General features: G+C 43.1%; 1 protein-coding gene across 1 annotated transcript in view; it reads right to left on the reverse strand.

Moving 5' to 3' along the window:
* Positions 1 to 21,224, reverse strand: part of ACVR2A (activin A receptor type 2A) — a 283,385-nt gene that overhangs the window by 54,961 nt on the left and 207,200 nt on the right. Inside the window, exons 6-8 of the mRNA XM_078681771.1 lie at positions 17,353 to 17,496; positions 8,846 to 8,991; positions 5,143 to 5,257 (exon numbers count right to left, since the gene is read on the reverse strand). Of these exons, the coding sequence (XP_078537897.1) occupies positions 5,143 to 5,257; positions 8,846 to 8,991; positions 17,353 to 17,496 (405 nt within the window). The remainder of the gene's footprint in view (positions 1 to 5,142; positions 5,258 to 8,845; positions 8,992 to 17,352; positions 17,497 to 21,224) is intronic.

Genomic DNA, 21,224 nt, shown 5'->3' on the forward strand with positions numbered 1-21,224 from the left:
TCGCCAAAGAGGACTCTACCCAACTGGGGTCAATCCAACCCTGTGATTGGTCAGATCACCACATCATCACCTTCTTTATCAATGAAAAAATCAAACCCTCACCGGCTCAACCCACCAAATGCAAGATCTGGAAAAGGGACATGAAGAATCTCAACCCTAACTCCCTACCGCCCCACACGTACAGGCTCCTCCTTCCCCCCCTGCTGGCGTCTCTGATGTTCAAACTTTGACAGACCTCTACCTCGACTCCATGACCTCTATAATCAACGAAGCCGCCCCACTGCAACTAAAGAGAGTCTCCACCAAGAGTTCGAACCCCTGGTATGACGGGGGACTCAACGAAGACAGGCGAGCTATGCGATCGGCAGAGCGCACTTGGAGATCTGATCCCTCATCACTACATCGCAAAAAGCTTAAGAACAAGAGAAATGCCTACTCTAGGAAAATTAAGCGTGCGAAATCTGTCTTCTTTCGCCTCCAGCTTGACCAAGCGAAAAACCGACCAAGAAAATTGTTCGAACTAGTCAAAAGTCAAACAAAGCCGCAACCCTTACAACCAAACAACCCAACAAGTGATATCCCACACAGTGAACACTTTTCCACCTTCTTCAAGCCAAAGACCGACAACATAAGAAATGATCTCCTCAATGATGTAAGCCAACACCCTGTGCACATCAGAATGTCTAATGCTCAGCCAAAAAACAGCGCATCGTGGGCTTCCTTTGACATCTACTCAGAAGATGCAATACTCAAACTGCTCGGTACCCTGAAGCCCTCTAATCACCTCACAGACCCCCTGCCTGCTAACGCGGTAAAAGACTTCACCACCATGCTCCTCCCACTCTGGACTAAAATCATTAACAGCTCCCTTCAACAAGGTCTCATCCCTGACTCACTCAAGGTGGTGCAAGTCACTCCCATACTCAAGAAACCCACAGCTGACCCGTCTGACCTAAACAATTACCGTCCCATCACAAACATCCCCACCTTGGCCAAACTGCTGGAAAAATGTGTACAGCTTCAACTAACAAAACACATTGACAAGTTTGATCTCCTCAACACCCATCAATCAGGCTTCCGAGCGAAACACAGCACGGAAACGGCCATGACTCTCATAATTGATGACGCCCTCCAAATCCTTGATCGCAATGATTCATGCCTCCTCATCCTCCTCGACCTTTCCTCAGCTTTTGACACGGTCAAACATGAGAACCTCCTTGAGCTGCTAAACACTAGAATGGGTTTATCCGGGACTGTTCTCAAATGGTTCACTTCCTTCCTACATAACCGGTCTCAGAAGTTCAAGATCAACAATATGTTGTCCTCGCCTGTGCCAGTCGACTTAGGCGTTCCACAAGGATCCTCCCTTTCACCCACACTGTTCAACCTTATCATGGAACCACTTGCCTCCTTGCTCCAAGCATCCAATGTACACTTCCATATGTATGCCGATGACACCCAACTCTACCTAAAGGTACAATCCCCGGACGATATCAAACTCCTGAACTACACTCTCACAAAGACCCAATCGTGGTTGGCCGACAACCACCTCAAACTAAATGCTCTGAAAACTGAGTTGCTTTTGATAGCACCCCCTGCGAAATCTACCACCATCCAACTTTGGCTCAACCACTTAACAGCTTTCAATGTCCGGCCCACCATCGTGGACTCCGCGAAATCCTTAGGTATCACACTTGACGCAAAGCTCAACATGCAACAGCACATTAGCAGAGCTACGAAAGGAGCTAATTTCTAAATCAACACATTGAGAAAGTTGAAACCCTTCCTCCCAGCCAAAGACTTCCAAAATGCAGTTCAAGCCCTAGTCATCCCCCGCATTGAATATGGAATTGCGACCCTCAGTGGTCTCCCTTTAGCAACAACTGCCCCCTTAAGAGCCTCCTTGAACGCAGCCGCGAGACTCATTACGGGCTCAAGAAAACACTCTCATATAACCCCTGACTTGAAATCTCTGAAATGGCTGCCCCTTGAAGCCAGGATACAACTGAAAATTGCTTTGATGACACACGCGGCTGTACACCACAATGCACCTAACTACCTCACTCAAAAGCTAACTATATCAGGAGGGTCGAGATCCAATAGAAGTTCAAAAAACTTACTCTTGAAACCTCGCAGATTCCGGAAGGAAAAAACATACAAACGCTCCTTCTCAGGAATGGCGCCGAGGATCTGGAACGCACTCCCTCCCGAAACCAGGCTTATCTCCTCCACGGCCTTCTTTAAGAAAGAAGTGAAAGCCATCCTCATGGCTAAGCTCAAATGACTTTCGTGCCGCTTGGGTAGTACTGGTTTCATGTTTGTCTAATGTCATATAATATCATATTTTGCATGATCTAGATTTGTTTATTCCTTTTGGTTGACACAACTATATGATGGTCAGTCGATCCTTTTATGCTACTCACTAAATATCTATTATTAGACTATTCAGATTAGCCTACTGTATATCGAGGCCCCTTCCCCTTGCTCCCAGTAACTTTTAGATACTTATAGCATAAGTTCTCCTGATTTTTATCGTTGTTGTATGTAAGACTCAGTATCGTCTTTTATTTTCGCTTATCTGATTGTTTACTGACATTCTATTTAGAACACGACTGCTATCCCATCATGCTACTGAAGTTTATATTGCACCCAATATTATGTCGCCCTCATGCTACCGTCACCCCCTGTTTTCTGTGAAGCGCTCTGATATCTGTAAAGATCTTGTTCGCGCTATATAAAACTCTGAATAAATAAATAAATAAATTTGAGTGCTCCCTACATTTCAGATTCGGTAACTTACCGATTCGGTATTTTAAGGAATCCGGGGCCAGATGTAGGTATCCAAATACCGGTCGGTAACGGTCGAAAATACCGATTTTCGGCTGTTACCGACCGGTATTTGGATACTGAGATGTAGGTCATTAAAAAATACAGATTCGGTAATTTTACCGAATCGGTAAAATTACTGAATGTGTATTTTGAAATGTAGGTAGCACAGTAAACAGTGCTACAGGGCTTTAAGGATTCGTTATTTACCACCAACTATTAGTTGGTGGTAAATAACAAATTCCTATGTAAATGCCAATATTTGCATTTACACCTGTGCCATGTGACAGACATACATGCCCTTAGGGCATCTTCAAATGAAGATAGCTTGTATTACTCACAAAGCGGTGCACCATAACACCCCAGGATACCTAGCCAAGAAAATTAAGCTATCGGGAGGAAACAGACCAGGGAGAAGCGCCAAGGAGCTGCTGCTGAGACCAGCCTTCTTCCGAAAGAAAAAGACTTATGACCGAGCATTCTCTGGAGCTGCCCCCAGAGTCTGGAACTCACTCCCCCCTAGCATTAGGAAGATTCAAAATATTGTACAATTTAAACGTGAAATGAAAAGCCTAATGATGAGTAAATACCTTGCATAGGGAAGCCGATTGATCGCTGGTATGAACTATTTCATTAACGGAAGGGTGGCCTCCACATGAACACTATCGCTGACATGAGACTGACGCCACACACAAGCCTCGGCGGTATCCACCAAACTATATAATCTATATAACCTCTACCTCAACTTATCGACTGATCATTGTCTCTATCACTTCTTTTTACCATTTGCACATGTGTGTGGAAGATATATAGTTAGACACTCTATATAGCCATAGTCTCTGTTATCTCTTATTTATCTGTTGTATATCGATACCGAATTGGAAATGTATAACCTGCCTCGATGTTAAGCGCTCTGATACCCACGGGTCTTGTTCGCGCTATACAAAACTCTAAATAAATAAATAAATAAATAAATAAATATGTGTGCCACATGGCACACAAGCACTAATCAGGGGTGCAACAGGGTGTGAAAGTGACACCCTGCCACCCTTGACTTTTTCGGTATTTACCGAATCGGTAATTACCGCTTCGGTAATTGACAGTCATTCCTATGGGCCTCCAGGCCCATAGGAATGAATGGCAAATACTGAATCGGTACGATTCTGTTTTTTTTACCGAATTATTATCTACATCCCAAATACAGATTCTGAAATACCGAATCAGTAAAATTCGGTATTTTAGAATCTGTATTTTCGGATTACCTAGATCTAGCCCCCGATTCCTTAAATTACCGATTCGGTAAATTACCGAATCTGAAATGTAGCCACCTACATCGCAATAGCCTAATACCGGTCGGTAACGGCCGAAATTCGGTCATTTCGGCCGTTACCGACCGGTATTGAGCTACCTACATCTGGCTATAGTCATTAATAATTGCCTGGTCTGTAACCAGGGCCATAAAATCCAATGGTTAAGTGATATTAAGAGCAATGCGGAATCCCTGGATAGATCTGAACTGTTTACCTCTCTATGTTGGTTAAGGAAGGCGCCGAAACGGTTAAAAACGTATTGATCTCCTTTTGCAGGGAAAACTGTGAAGAGGATCTACTTAAAAAGCCCACTATCAGGGACGAAGCCATGACCTAATCGAACAATGGCGTGAAACTCGATTTCGATTTTATGAAACACGTGAGGAAAGGTCCCTGTTGACCACATTTTAGTTAGGCAACATTAGGAGCCACTTGTGTTCTCCTCTTGGCTAATATGGCTCAGCGACCCATTTAATCTGCACGAGTGATGAGGGTTTCACCTAGACCCTGATGCATTTTATCTTCTTTTGTTAATATTGTGCATCATGTAAGCGTAAAATTATGGCCAATTTTAGAATCACATGGTTTATCAGCACAAACCTGCACTTTATTTCTTACATAGGTCACATAGCCCACAGGTGTGCTCTGTAGTTGTGAGCTCCTAAAAATATACCATCGGTTTGCACCACCCAACTAATTTTTAAAAGTTGTTACATGGTTAAAATGACATAATATATTGAGTTTTTGACTGTGCTTTTATGATTGTTATTAATCAATCGAATAAAGTTTAGGTTGATTTAACTGCCCAAGTCATTTTAGTCACTCACCTAGGATTGAACACTTAATAGGCAGTATTGATGGTGCAACTCTGCTATTCATAATATCAAATAGTATAAAATATTCAGTGACTTCTACCACTAGGTATGCAAGATTATCAGATTTTTAAAATTCAACTAACAGGATTACAAGAGGAAAGCTACTGCCTGAAATCAAACTGCCTACATACCTGACCATGAGTGTCCCCCGCAGACTTTCCAGCCTCAAACTTCAAAGCAAGTCCGAAATCAGCAATGCAAGCTGTGAGGTTATTTTTCAAAAGCACATTCTTACTTTTTATATCCCTAATAAAATAAAAACACATCATTAGTTTACTTTCAGATTATTAAATATGAGAGAAGGTTCAAGTTACATAATGGATTTCTGAGCAACTCAGTCACAAGTTACATGAATTCATGGCATGACCAATTGTGACTTAAATATATGTATTACATGTTCCTTTGCTGATCTGAATCTAAGAATATACTGAACGTATGTTTGGCTTCTAGAATCTGCCTGTTGAAGGATATATACCAATTCAAATGCATTCCAACTACTGAACAGCTAAGTTGAACTTGCATACAAACTTGAATCTTGCTTATAAGCATGCTTCTTACTGAAACACTCTCCTTCATTATTATGTAAATTATGTAAATAAAAGTCAGATCCTCTCAGCAGTCTGTCAAGCATTTGAAAGCAACAGGCCATGGCGGATGCTGAAGACACCTGTGAGGTTTAGAAAGCACCTTTCACACCTGATCATCAGTGTGTTCCCAAACAATTGTTTTCAATGAATGAATGTCTTGGCTAACATCGAAATTACTCTGAGGCAAACCTATGATTGCCAAACAACTCGTCCAAGTACCCTAGAGAAACCAAATAAATACCAGGTTCACAACTCAGTAAAAAAGACACATTCATCTTTTACAAGAGGACTCCAATGTATTAATGAAAATGACGAACATTGGCTTGGTTTTTATTTTGATAGCTAACTATACTGTCGGGTCAGCATACTCTTCTATTCCACTTTTAGTGATAGTGAGGTGCTTATTTACAAGCCCATTGTGGGGTCCATGTAGGCTAGTCTCTAGTCTCTACTTCCTCTAGGGTGCTCTTGCTGTACATTCATCCTTATATGATGAGCTCGAACACTGAACTACCCTCCCCAATAGGTTCTGGCCTGGCACTCCATGTGCATATAGGATTATGCTGCCTTAAGTGGAACTACTATCCAGTGGTCCGGATGAGGACCTTCTTTCTCAGTATAGTTTTCTGAACCACTCCTGGACCCTTTTCTCTCAAGGAAGTCAATGCCTTATTGAATCCTGTAGTTTGTCTACTGTGATCCCACCCTCCAGCACTGTACAGGGAACACTGCAATGAAGCCTGACTCGTGTACCGAAAACAAAATGCAAAGGCCACTCATTTCCTGAAAAGAATTCACAGGCATATAAGCGGAACACCATTATATGTAAAAATATAGAAAATGAAAAGAAAAAAAATACATCTGATTAGGCGGTTCAAAACCCTAGTTAAGGCAGTGAGAGTCCAAAATCAATCAACAGAACAAATGAATCCTACATTATTGCAAAAATTAAAACACTTTATGATAAACAGACAACAAAAGGCTCTTGAATGAAAGCAAAGATATGGGGAATAAAGTAATGAGAATGAAGAAGATACCTTTAGGAGAAACAATGTGTGTCTTATGGAATTCCCTCGAGAGGAAGAAGCTGGGGTCCTGCAGATGACTTCCTCCTTAAGGTCTTCCACAAACATCAATGGATCCCTACCCTATGTGTCTATCCATTGTCAATGTCAGACCACTTAAGTGAACCAATCCGAAAAACTGGCAGGCATATAAGACCCTGACCTATAATGACACAGATGCAGAAATTGTGGCACAGGGTAGAAGTCATTAGTGGGTACAGGTGTAATGGAAACATCACAATTTTTTCTAATGAGTACTGCTCATGGGTCACTAGGAGACAGAAGGATTTCAATGGCATTTTGTTTACCTTACTAACAAGGACATGTTATGGTCTTAAGTTCCCAGCCAATGTACACCCACAGCAGCATGGCCCTGAATGGAAACAAATTCACCAACCATAGAACGTACTGTTTTACCTCAAGTCTGACTTAGCCACTAGTCTGCACTTACATGCACTGAGGGATTATATCGATCGGGGGGGAATAGAAACAGAATGGCTATTCTGAGGGTCAGCAGCAGAAGTTATTGGATCCCCTGTGGTGAGGAAGACCACATTAAACTAGAGAAAAGATCCTATTGAAGGCTACTTGCTTTTGATAAAGGAGGCCTACCTACAATACTAGCGTGACAGCTTCTGCGGAGGCACCAAACAAACTCCTCCCACTCCAGCTTTATAAAAAGGATCACAATGTCTTGGATGGACTATTGATTTAGCAATAGGCTAAATCATACTTTAGCTAGGCTGCAGCAGTAAAGGGGAAGTAGGGTGTATACTTCATATCTGGTACCGTGGATGGTCCTTATACAAACTGGACCCAAGTCAATAGATTGCTCTGCCTCAAGGATCCTAATGCCCTTACAAAAGCTTTGAGCTTCATCATGTAGTGCAGATCCCCAACAGCCTCAAGATGGCAGTTTCCTTACTATCCTGTACAATTACCCTTTTGGACTTAATAACGTTACATTATTCCCATTATTTTACCGGTCAGTATGTTGCACCTTGTACACAGTGCTCAGCAAACCACTCTTTCGCCAACATCACTTGAAGATAGCTTAGAATGAATTCACTTGTGTCCTTCTACAGGCTTGATCAACCTCCCCCATCCTCGCTCCACTCCTATACATGGGGTTTTTCTAGGATTGGCAAGCTTATACAATGTCCATACTTGGCAACTCCCAAAAAATGGGCATCATGACCCCATTATGAGATTAACACTAACATTTCTGACTATTATCTGACTTTAAGCGAACCAGACTAGGGGGTAAGTCTACAGCTGTGGTTGCTGCCCGGGCTTGGAATGCCCTTCCCCTCCACCTGCGCTCCATTCAGTGCGTAGGCCAGTTTAAGAAATGTCTGAAAACCCATCTATTTACCAGTATGGCATAAGCTGCTCTCTGCTCTGACTTCTCTGTCTTTCCCATCGCGCCAGGATACTCCCAAGTAATAGAGCGCGCTATAAAATGGTTTATACATATTAGCAGGTCTACTAAACTTAGAAGGATCACTTAAAATCCAGACCAACTCGTCACCATTTATAAGGGATACCGTTATCTGTTGCCCTTAACCATAAAAAAAGAAAATCTGACCCCACTGTAATTTACTAAGCATGTTGCCACAAAAAAATATAACAAATGGTTTCCATGCACTTATCCAGACAGGTCCTCTTTCAGCTTTGAAACCAAATCCCGGACAGATAGTCTTTCTGTGTTGGTCAAGAGATCAGGAGAAGTTACTTACCTGTAATCCTAGTGCTCTTCAGAGGTATCCTCGTCAAAGTCATAAGCACTGAAAAGTCCAGTTCACGCGCAGGGGGCCCCGGAGCACTTAATAAAATACGTGTAAGTATACATACATTAATCCCAAAAAAAATATTCGCACTCACAATTTCCGTTTATAAACAGGCTAAGTCGTCCAAATTTTATTTTCATTAAAAAGAAAAGAAAAACATTTACTTTCATATAAGTAACCATAGAGTAAAGGTGAACACAGCAAACCTTTCACACATAGCAGCTGGAAGGATGCCCTTCCGACAGCTTACCTCCCACCCCACCCAACAATACATCTCTGATGGGTGGAACCCTTAAACTTTGTCAGTTCATTCATTTGGAAAACTGCAACATACACTCAAAGTATTTCCCGCTTTGAAAATGTACTTAAGTAAATACTGAAGGTCATATCTACCTATGAGCTATGGCAGGTTTGTGTCCGTCCTTAAGACCAGGTACATCCTCGTGAAGATAAGCCAAACCCCTGGCCATAGATTCAGAAATATGACACAGATCACTCCACGAAACCACATTAGCTTTTAGAAAGTCAGTAAGAGAACTCTGCAAAAAAAATCAAAAAAAAAATCATAAATTCAGATTTGTATACAACGTATTGCAACCACAAATTCATGCTTGCACATATTCAAAAGGTTCAACATGTAAAAAACACAGAAAACAGAAGAATGTGCATTTTTAATTGACAAATTTGTAATGAATCCCAAAAAGATTTGTACAAAAGGTATTGTAGAGTTTCGACAGATGCACAATATTAAAGCCCAATTTTAGGTTTATACTCCGTTTTCAAACCACAATAAAAGTTTCAAATATTATACTCATTTGAAAATACATTAGAAGGTCAACACATCCACACTAAATAATATTAGCTAACAAATGTTTTTGAAGTTAATGACTAAGAGTTATTTCCAATACCCAGTATTAGTATATGCTTTCAGGGTGGTCTTTTAAAAAAAAAAAAAAAGTTTCGCTAATTTTACCCAGGGGCCACTAGCATGCAAGATAAAATACTGCATACTAGATGTAGTAAAGCTATTGCAAGTCACATAGTAATTCCACGCCAGAAACAAAGAAGAAGGCCTTCCTACTTTAGAAGGTCATCAAACTAGCTGTTGTAATTGTGTTAGATTATGGACATCCTTACAAGTAACATGTTAACTCTAATGGGGCCAATAACAGCAGTTACTGGTCTCACTTTAATTATAGGATCTGCAGCAACACTGCGGAGTATTTTGTGAAAATCTGTGGAGAGAATAGGACCCAGAAATACTAAATCCCCTGGAAATTCCTAATTTCTAAGGGTACTATCAGAGGCCCAATTTACTTCAGTCATCTGGCATGACTGCTTGAGAGACACCCTCAATGCCCCCATTTTGGTAATGCAGGGAGGAATAAGAGAACTAACAGCACACTCATTACAAGGGTGTGTGTGGGTAACATGCAGATAAGGATACAGCCTTTACCACACAGGCGAGTGTCACACAGGAAAGTATTTCTAACATTTGCCATGCTGTACTAATAAGTTACTATAAATAAAGAATGACTGGTGGATTTTGGGATACAAAGTTATAAGAAAGGGATTTTAAAAGCTAGTTGTCAATTTAGTTGTCGCTTTTACGTGCTCTACTCAAGAAGAACAAAAGTTACTTACCTGTAAACTGTGGTTCTCCAGTATTGGTGTCTTTCATAGATTCACATGCTTGAATATTCCCAGTCGTCGTAGTGGGAGTCCCACGATACATAACATAGCAATGTAGCCATAACACAAGCATATATACATAGAGAAAGCAAAAAACCATAGAGTTTTCCCTAGATAGACAAAATATCACTTCTATGATATATCATAGTCATTATGTTTTGGTCCAAATTCCGGCCAATCAGGCGTGAGTACCCTCTTAGAATGTTGTCCTCAGAGGCTGAGGCTCTCAGATTTTCATATCACAAGAGTAATATAGAGCCAAGAGATAAAAAGAGAGCCTCTGAGGGGAGGTGGGTGAGTCGCATGTGAATCTATGAAAGACACCAATACTGGAGAACCACAGTTTACAGGTAAGTAACTTTTGTTCTTCTCCAGTATTGGGGTGTCTTTCATAGATTCACATGCTTGAATAAGAATAGTGAGCAGTGGAGTTAGAATAATACAAGGTACTTATCATTCAACATAATAATAATAATTATCCCAATAACACACAGTACTAAAAGACTGAAGTATATATATCAAAGAAAAGAAGTACCTTGTATACAGGAGGAGGATTTAAAAAGATTTCGTAGGACTGCCTGTCCCACAGCTGAGTCAGCGTTGTCCGCAGCATCCAGACAGTAATGTCTTGTAAAGGTGTGCCTGCTGGACCCTGTTGCAGCTCTGCAGATGTGATGAAGAGGCACACCAGCAAACAGTGCTGTAGAAGAGGAAACCTTTCTAGTAGAATGTGCTCGAACAGTTGCAGTAAGTGGTTTTCCCGCTTGCTGATGGCAAAAAGCAATCGCAATAGATATCAGAGTGCAATTGTTTGTTTGGTGACTGGATGTCCTTTTCGCATCCGCCCGTAGGCCACAAACAGCTGGTCAGACTTACGGATAGTAGCCGTCCATTGAAGGTAGAATTTTAGACACCTCTTAATATCCAAAGAATGAAGTGCTCTTTCTGCTGGTGTTTGAGGATTAGGAAAAAATGACCTTAAAACAACTGGTTCATTGAGGTGGAAGTCCGATGGCACTTTGGGGATAAAGGCTGGATTGGTGCGGAGCAAGACTGTGTCCTTGGTAAACTGAAGAAAAGGCGGTTTAGTAGTAAACGCCTGTATGTCACTTACTCGACGTGAGGATGTGAGAGCCAGAAGTAGAGAAGTCTCCCAAGTAATGTATTTAAGATCAACCTTATGAATTGGCTCAAACAGGTGTTTCATTAGTTGTGCCAATACAATGTTCAAAGATTCAGAAGAGGGCAAAGAATGATCGGGTCGCACTGTGACAGACGCAGGAGTTTTGAACCAGACTTGTTGATGTCATCTGGGAGCTAGTAGAATAATGTGACAGGGTTCCTTCCTCATTTTTCGAAGAACTCTGAGAAGTAGAGGTATTGGTGAAAAAGCATAGGCATATATTGTGGACCAATTCATCAAAAAGGCATTTCCGCATGACTCTGGTTGGGGAAGCCAACTTGGATGCAACAGGCATTTGCGGCTCAGATGTGTTGCCAACAGATCCAGATTCGGACGACCCCAATACTAGAATAATGTGATCCAGTCTGGGATGATGTAATTCCCACTCGTGGTTGGTTGTGGAAGATCTGCTTAGTGAATCCGCAAGATTGTTTGACGCTCCTGGAACGTGCACAGTTGAAAGGACGACCTGATGTTGAATTGCCCAATCCCAAATCTGCTGAGCCTGATGGGACAATAGGATGTACCTCCTTGTTTGTTTATGTAGTGAATGCACGTTGTGTTGTCCGTTCGAACCAACACTGATGCTCCCTGTATTACGGAATGGAAAGCTTTCAGTGCTAGAAAAATGGCCAGCAACTCTAGTAGATTGATGTGCCAGGTCTTTTGCTGAATGTTCCACTTTCCTTTTACGGTTAGCCCCTGAAGATGTGCACCCCAGTCTTCTAGGGATGCATCTGTTGTGAAAGTGAAACTTTGAGCGTCCATTAGTAATGGAAGACCTGAAGAGACGTTCTTTTCGAGAGTCCACCACAAGAGACCTTTTTTCATTTGACAAGGTTCCTGAAACTTGAGCCCATTGTTTGACCATCTCCTCCTGAATAGGTCTAATTTTTAGCCGGCAGTGAGGGACAAGAGGGATGCAAGAGGACAACATCCCTAGGAAAGATTTCAACTGTAAGACAGAAGCGGACTCTTTTAATAGGAGGGAGGCTGCTAAGTTGCGAAGACGCAGACGTCTTTCTTGCGACACAAAAGCTTTTGCTAGCTTGGTGTCTAGAATGGCTCCCAAGAACAGTCTGTTGTGAGCAGGGAGAAAATGAGACTCTTCCATGTTGAACGTAAGGCCCAGGTACTGAAAGAGGGACCTGCAGATTTGAGTGTGTTTGGAAGCCTGTTCAAATGACTGTGCCTTCAGCAGGCAGTCGTCTAGGTATGGGAAGATTTGCACTCCTTGCAGGCAAAGGTGAGCTGCCACGGTGCGAGGACTTTGATGAACACACAGGGGCGGAACGAAGGCCGAATGGAAGAACCTTGAATTGGAAGTCCTTCCCGGCTACTCTGAATCTGAGAAATCTTCTGTGTCTTCGCAGAATTGGAAGATGAAAATAAGCATCTTGGAGATCCAAAGTTGTCATATACTCTCCTTGAGATAGCAAAGGAAGTACCTCCTGTAGGGACAACATGAAAAAAGGTTTGCTTTTTGATGTATTTGTTATGGGGACGTAGGTCCAGGATAGAGCGCCATTCTTCCGACTTTGTCTGTATGAGGAAGAACCTCGAATAAAAACCTCTGCCCCTTTGTAGTTTTGGTAGCACTTCAATCGCAACTTTCCTTAGTAGAATTGTGAGTTGGTTTAAAAGGTCTTTCAGGTGGGCAGGAGGTGGAGCTTTTGGTGGAGAATTGGGAGAAATCTTTAGAAACTCCAATGCATGTCCCCTGCGTACAATATCCAGAACCCATTGATCTGTAGTAATCAGTGACCATTTTGAGTAAAAGTGGGAGAAAAAGTAGGGGACTCGAGCTCCAACCCTTGAACAATCAGGCGGAGTTGGAGATGGTGAGTGGTGAAAGTCATTGTTTTTTGGAAGAGTCTTTTCCTCTGTAAGAGGATTTACCTTTGTATTGTCTATAGGACGAAGAATGCTGTTGCCTGTACGATTGCTGACCCTGGGAGGAGTAACGTTGTTACCCTTGTTTATACGGACTGGAATTTCCTCGAAAGGAAGACTAGGATCCACGACCTCTTGCGCCTCGAAAAGTTTGTCTTTTAAATTGGAGAGTGCAAAGATCACGGGCCGTGTTGGTGTCTTTCTTTATTGTTTGAAGGGCATTGTCTATATGTTGGCCAAACAAAGATTCGCCATCGTAAGGCATGTCTAATATTTTCGTCTGCACCTCTTGACGAAAATACGTGGCCCTTAGCCAGCCCTGTCTTCTTAGAACTGCAGCACAAGCCAAAAGGCGGAAACCAGTGGAAGACACGTCTATAGAACAATCAATCATTTCAGAAGAAATCCTCTCTCCTTCATGAAGAATTTTCAATACCTCTGCTTTAGAAGGTTCTGGTATCAATTCTACTAGAGAGGAAATGTTCGACCATATTTGCCGGTCATAAAGAGCAAGGATAGCCATTGAGTTGGCCGCTCGCACTGTAATTGCTGCCATTGCAGAAAATGTTTTGCCTATAGCATCAAGGCATCTACCTTCTCGGTCAGGTGGTGCAGATATCGGAGATGAAGGATTTCTAGTCCGACGCTGTCGTGCCTGAGTAATAATGGAATCAGGCTTTGTTTGAGAAATTAGACAAGCAGGTGTATTTGTAGGTGCCTTGTATTTTTTTTATTCAGCCTCGGCAGAATAGCTGGGATTGAATTTGGGTTTTGCATGATTTTAAGCCCTTATTGCCAAATAAAATCGATTATGGGAATATAACGCATTTGTTTTTGAGGCTGTTCTTTAAAATCATATAAGAAACAATCTTCTTCTGTTGTCGTCATAGGAAGTTGGAATCTTTTTGCCGCTCTTTCCATGAGCAAATGAAAACTAGCTATGTCTACTGGTGGAAAATCCAGAGGAGCTGGAATAGGAGATGGCGTTTGAATTTGGTAGTTGTCCCATTCAGAAAGAATGGATCTGTCGTCCAGCTCACCCTCCTCTCTGTCATCATCATCCTCGTTGTCATCGTCATTGTCCTCTATGACCTGAGGAGTATGTCGAGAACTAAGCCACCGCCGACAAAGACACCGCCGACAAAGACACCGCCGACGACGAAGAATGCGTCGACAAAATCATCTTCTGCTTGCTTGACACCGTCGACGAGGTCAAAGGCACCGTAGACTAAGAGGCCTCAACTTAACAGATACTAACATCTATGGTAAAGATGCCGACGACAGGATCATAGCCAGCTTCATAGATGAAGATATTGAAGTAGTCGACGTAGATGCAACGACTGCAGCTCTCGTCGACGGGGGAAGCAACGACGAGCTCGTCGACGAGATGAGCAGTTTCTGAGGTAAAACCTGCATAGAGGGAGTCTTGGACGCCTGAGAGTCAGATCTCGAGGGTGTAACAGGTGCAGCAAGACTCTGAGGGGGAGAACTCACCCCTCTTGAAGTTGAAGGTTGATCCATATGAAGTTTCGTCACCACTTTAGGTTTGGAGACACCTTTAAATGTTCACTGGTTCTCTTAAAAAAATGAAGTCTTCACAGAAGACACACTCTCCACATCTGAGATAGGGTTCTCGGAAGTCTTCAACTTCTGTAGCCACAGTAGGAGACGCCCTTCTCTGTCTTTCAGGGTCTTCTAAGAGAAGGTTCTACATATCTTACAATCCTTAACTTGGTGTTGAGGATATAGGCAATATATGCACTTTTTATGAGGATCTTCAGAATGAAGTCTCTGTTTTCCACAGGTTCCACATGGTCTGAAGAGGGACTTCTTGGTGGTAGGCATCATAGAATTGGATTTCTGAGAAAAAATTAGAAGAAAACTGAGCAGAGCTCAGGGAGACTCCCTTCACACGATGTACGGTAGAAAATCTGAGGGACTGAGCCTCTGAGGAGAACATTCTAAGAGGGTGCTGATGCCCGATTGGCCGGAATTTGGACCAAAACATAATGACTATGATATATCATAGAAGTGATATGTTGTCTGCCTAGGGAAAACTCTATGGTTTTTTGGTTTCTCTATGTATATATGCTTGTGTTATGGCTACACTGCTATGTTATGTAGCATGGGACTCCCACTTCGACGGGGAATATTCAAGTATGTGAATCTATGAAAGACACCCCAATACTGGAGAAGCTCAGTTTCAGGTGTATGCTGGATATCGCAGCAGGCACTGCAATGTTAACACCTCTGTAATAAACTATTCAAGTAAAGGAGCTATGCCATTTTCTTATTACAAGTAATTATGTGAGAACTGGATTGTAGTAAGACAATTCTAGAAATACATGAAACAGTTAACAGGAGCAGTGCTTGAAAAATGCACATTAATGATAGCAGTCTTTGTACAATTAGTTATGTATGATCCCCAAAATCATCTTGCTCCATTACCCTGCTTCTTTGGAAAAGCTGCACAGGGATAGAGGAGGCATGGGAGAGAGAATACAGACTTCAACTCCCTTGATGCTCCCAGGTTTCTCCACCTGCACTTTAAAAACAAATATTTCTGTCCTTTAACAATTTCCCACCATCTGCCTAACAAAGAAAACAAAACTGCATTCACTGCGTGCACTTCAGTAGCAGAGACCCGGCACACCACTGGTAACTGCTCTGTGAAAGTGGTTGCTAGGGCAGACACTAATCCAGTCAGATGTGCGTCTGCATAGGCCCATGTCTGACAGGGAAAGTACTGGTTGGTACTGTATGACCCGCCCTCCCTCAAGAGTGAAGACCTGAAGAGGCAGAAGATGGATGAGAAGATGAAATGTCAACTGCAGTGCTAACGCCTCCCTTAGGGTAGCTAGAGACTTTGGGGAGTTGACAAATATATGCCCTAGCAGAAACATCACAGCTCTGACAGACAAGTTTTTATAAAACGTCACTGTATTATCAAAGAAACATTGATGTTAATACCAGTGCTGTATCAAGTGTCTGCCAACTTCAGGTTGAAAACATCTCTAAATCTGATCAAACAGGATTTTAATTGATTTGTGAACATCAATGAGCTAGCTGGGGTAACATCTTGAAGTAATCATTTGCCAAAAGAAAGCCCATGTTGGCAAAGTTATTTCAGAGACATGAAGTAATTTTGTGAACAGATTGGCACCCACTGAGCGCTTTTTCTTGAAGATAAACCTGTATATTGAACATCTTTCTTGAAGATGAGCCTGTTTATTGAGCACCTTTCTGTAAAGAAGCTGCAAAAACCAAACTAGATTGTATGGAAAACCTATATTTTAATACAAGTTATCTTTCCTGCGAATGTTACAACAAACACATTTTTGTGGTGTTGGTAATATAAACATCTATATTACTCACACAACACCTAGTTTGAACCACTTAAAAAAAAGTTTGCATAGTTTAGAAACACCCAACTCAAAGCTAAAACTGGGGGTTAAGTGGACCTTTATTGGAAGGCGACACAAGAGGCCCTGTTTCAGGGAAGGCAAGTCTGAACTTCCACTATGACCAACAATCCCTCTTCCTGCTCACCGTCTGACAGAAAAAGCAAACAAAAATAAAAGGTTGGGTGAGGATTGCAGTGAGGGCAAAAAAGTGGCACTGAAGGTTAATCTAGAGCAGTCTTTCCGAAACTGTGGTCTCAACCCACTTGTCTGTCTTGAGACAACTTTTAAGCAATAAATAAGATAAAGACAGAAGTTAAAGGCATCTTTGTCACATTTGCTATGCTTTAAAGGCAGGGGGCCAAATGTCAAGCCAGGTATTCTGACAAACTAATGCTTATTGTTTTTAAATAGAGCTTGGTGCTACACACTCCTCTCACTTTGCAGCCAGAGAAAGAAGTGCGGTCTGTAAATGACAGTGTGCTACCACATGATGCTTTAGTTACAACAATAAAAAAAACCTTCTCATATCCATTAAAGCTAGGCGTCTCACAAACGTTTGTAGTACTAAAAGTTGGGCCCTGGATCTAACAAGTTTGTGAAGCACTAACCTACAGCAAGCCTTCCTCAGCTCATCACTCACAGACCAAAGTACTTCCACCTCCCTTACATTTGAAAATCTACAAGCTTATAAATTAAAACAAAAATTGTATTGACAAAATATACCTCACCTTTTCATGAAAAGCCGTTATCAGCCACAAATCGATATCAAAATTGGTGCCACGTTTTTCTGCACCAATAAACTGCAAGATATTCTGATGCTTCATTCCAGGAAGGCTGTAGATTTCATATTCATTCTGCCACGATTCTTTATGCTAAATAAGTACACAAAACAAGTTGAAGGAGTGTTAAAGTAAATCTCAACATAAACGTTCCTATTTGAGTCTACTTTAAGAATGGGATCATCATTTTCTGACTGAATACATCAGCGGCTACGCTCGCTGCACCAATCACTGTTGATCTTGCAGGTTTAATGCTGATAAGCCGACTCCACAATATTAGATTTCAAAGCTTGGTAAAATGGACGACTCAATTAAGTTGTGATCAGTACCAAGAAACAATCCGTACACGGTGAAATAATGGCAAATTCCCTCCAGAAATACACACACTTCTTCCATTATTTATCTTTTCTAGAACTCTTAGGACCCAATATTTAAACCAGTTGGCCTTTTAGAATGTTATTCAATTTTATCACCCCCAATTGTGTTGTTCGATGGTGCCAAAAAGCTTCAGGGCACGTACGTGTCCCCTCTATACATTTTAAAAATATCATCTGTGTCGCAAGTACTACATACATTGATCAAACAAGCCATTTTCCTAAAACCCACTGCTTTATCCAACTCAGTCACCCTCTGTCCCAAAAGTTTAACTAATATCAATCAACACATTGACTCCAACAGAGAAAAGTATATTTACTGCTAGTGTTCACACATCTATTAAGCAATGAAATACTCAGGTGTGACTTATTGCAAGGCAACCACTTACTGCTGTATAAAGTGATTTTCAATAACCCCCTAGGTGTGAAAAAACCAAGCATGTACCCAAAATAATTTATATTGTGCAACTTTTAATCCTCTTTTTGGCGTTTTTTCAATTCATCTTCAACAGTTCAAACCTAAGCTATATTTTAAAAACAAAGGTTATCAGTAAAAAAAGGATCTCAAAAGGTTAATCCTTCACAATTTTGAAGACAAAAAAAATATGTAATACACTAGAGCATGACACTAGTGCACATCAGGCAACCTAAATCATTGGGCTCTATCCATGAAGAAACAAGTTTCTCACCTGAACCACCAGTGTTGAAGTTGCTCTAGATTCACATTGTGTGCATTGTTCTGCTATTTAGTGGTTGCGTACATAAGCAGCTTTTGTAGCCCTACAGACTTTCTATTGGGTGCTGACATTAAGATTCATCAGGATGATTCACTAAAGTCAAGAGTGAAGCCACAATGACCCAATGCAATTTTCAGATTTTTTTTGGCCCTATACTATTAGCTTCGGTCTCATTCATATTTATTAGTCTAATTATTTTATTATTTTGCTCACCAGTGCTGGGCTGGTTGCATGTAAATTTAGAGGAGCTCCAAGATTATCACAAGTAAGTACCTTAAGAAATGCAGGTAGTTTCATGTAAGTGTTGTGGCCTCCCTCCTCAAATGTACATCCTCAGTAGTTTTTGTTAAAAGTGTGTACGGATGACCATGTTTCTGCCACACATGTAGCTTAAAGAGGAATCAGCAATATAAGCAATTATAGCACCTTCTTTTCTTTATAGATTACACCCCTTGGCCTTCCTTCTAATTTTCTCTACCCTAGGGAGCAGGGCAGCTGTATAGTCTGCGCTATCCATCTTGCTATGGGGCCTTTCAACATAGAACGCAGGACTGACCTGTTTTCCTTATTGGTTTAATCTCTTGTAATGCAGTACAGAGCTGCTGTTCTTATATATAGGGAGTCAAATTCCCTACCTCCTGAGGCGGAAGCCGGGAAAATTGTTTGCTGCTATTCTTTTTAATTGTTCTGTGTATCTGTGATTTCAAAAACTACCTATTTGCACTTTACCCCCTGGCACCACCGCGCTGTTGTTCTAACGTTACCGTGGGTCATTGGTCTGGGTTGCCGCCACCCTCGGCACGCTGAGGCCACGCCCACCAACACTTAGGCCACGCCCCCTTTTTGCATCCGGGTACTTTAGAGAGCGCTGACTCACGAGCGCGACCTAGAATTCCCTACCTCCTGAGGCGGAAGCCGGGAGAATTGTTTGCTGCTATTCTTTTTAATTGTTCTGTGTAACTGTGATTTTAAAAACTACCTATTTGCACTTTACCCCCTGGCACCACCGCGCTGTTGTTCCAACGTTACCGTGGGTCATTGGTCTGGGTTGCCGCCACCCTCAGCACGCTGAGGCCACGCCCACCAACACTTAGGCCACGCCCCTTTTTGCATCCGGGTACTTTAGAGAGCGCTGAGTCACGAGCGCGACCTAGAATTCCCTACCTCCTTAGGCGGAAGCCGGGAGAATGGTTTGCTGCTATTCTTTTTAATTGTTCTGTGTAACTGTGATTTTAAAAACTACCTATTTGCACTTTACCCCCTGGCACCACCGCGCTGTTGTTCTAACGTTACCGTGGGTCATTGGTCTGGGTTGCCGCCACCCTCGGCACGCTGAGGCCACGCCCACCAACACTTAGGCCACGCCCCTTTTTCTACTACTCACACCCTACATAACATGTGCCTCTTCCGGAAGCGCAGCGGGCGCGCCGTTGGCGCGCTTAAGGCAAGCTCGTCTGCGCTCGTCCGCGCCGAGGTAGCGCCTTGGGCCTCCCACGCTGCCGGACCCGACCCCGCACTTCAGGAGAGTCTCCCTTCCGGGCCACCCTACTCTAGAGAGCAACTCATTCAATTGGGTCAGCTACATGCAGACAAAGGTACTATTTCTCTAGCTCCTACGTCTTATCCTCGAGCTTGTTAGACGGACCGGGAGGGTCGGCCGAGGATAAGGGGAGAGGTCTCCGGGGAGAGCCGTCTCCAGCGAAGCGTACAGACAAGTAACTTCCCCCCCACAGACGGACACCACACAAGGATAAAGTTCAACGATACTTTATAGGGAATTCTTCAAGTACGGTAGAATGGTACAAGGAGGTCTGGACTCAGGGGTCCGCTCTATTCTGGTCTCTGGTTGGGAAGAGGGTAGCGGGACAGTCTTGTTACCAAAAAGATGGCATAAGCTCTCAATCCTCGAGCTCGGGGGTGTAGATGAACGGGCCGCGGCGGAGCCAGCAGGTCCCGAGATGGATGAAGGAAGACGACGGTCCGCGGCAGAGCCAGCAGGTCCCGATGAAGGTGGTGGTTACAAACGGTCCGCGGCCACACCAGCCGGTCCCGACGACGATGAAGGATAGGGTAGTTCCAAAAGCCGCGGCAGCGCCAGCAGGTCCCGATGAAGGTGGTGGTTACAAACGGTCCGCGGCCACACCAGCCGGTCCCGACGACGATGAAGGATAGGGTAGTTCCAAAAGCCGCGGCAGCGCCAGCAGGCAAGACGAGGGTGCACAAGACAGAGCTACGGCAGCGCCAGTAGTCCGTCAAGGATGAGTTCTTCTTTGCGTCTCTCGACTCCAAGATACAACTCCCGTCCTGCTCTGGAGCTGCCCCAGTTATAGGGCTGGTGTGCTTTGATGTCCGGACCCTCGCACTTGGAGGTCGGGAGGTCCGGGATGAGGGAGTTCAGACACCCAGCAGGGGGGTGGAGCCAGCGCCCGGGGAGGCGATGGGCGAGCGGTACTTGGCGGGGGAGAGCCATCGACACCTCTTGCTCCCATTGACTGACCAAGTAGCCCGCTCACCTCCTGGGTGGATGTTGGTGCCGGAATGTCTGAGGCCTGGCCAGGCCCAGGGTTGAGGTCGATCGGGGGCCAGGCGGCCTCGTGGTGGAGTGTCCAAGATGGCGCCCAGGATGGGCGCGCAGGCCGGTAGTGGGTCGGCCTACGCGGTCAACAGGTTCGAGTGTAGGGGTCCCTGCGGGGACGGTGGACGTGCAATG

The sequence above is a fragment of the Lissotriton helveticus genome, chromosome 3_1, assembly GCF_964261635.1.
Source record: "Lissotriton helveticus chromosome 3_1, aLisHel1.1, whole genome shotgun sequence".
Taxonomy (NCBI): Eukaryota; Metazoa; Chordata; class Amphibia; order Caudata; family Salamandridae; genus Lissotriton; species Lissotriton helveticus.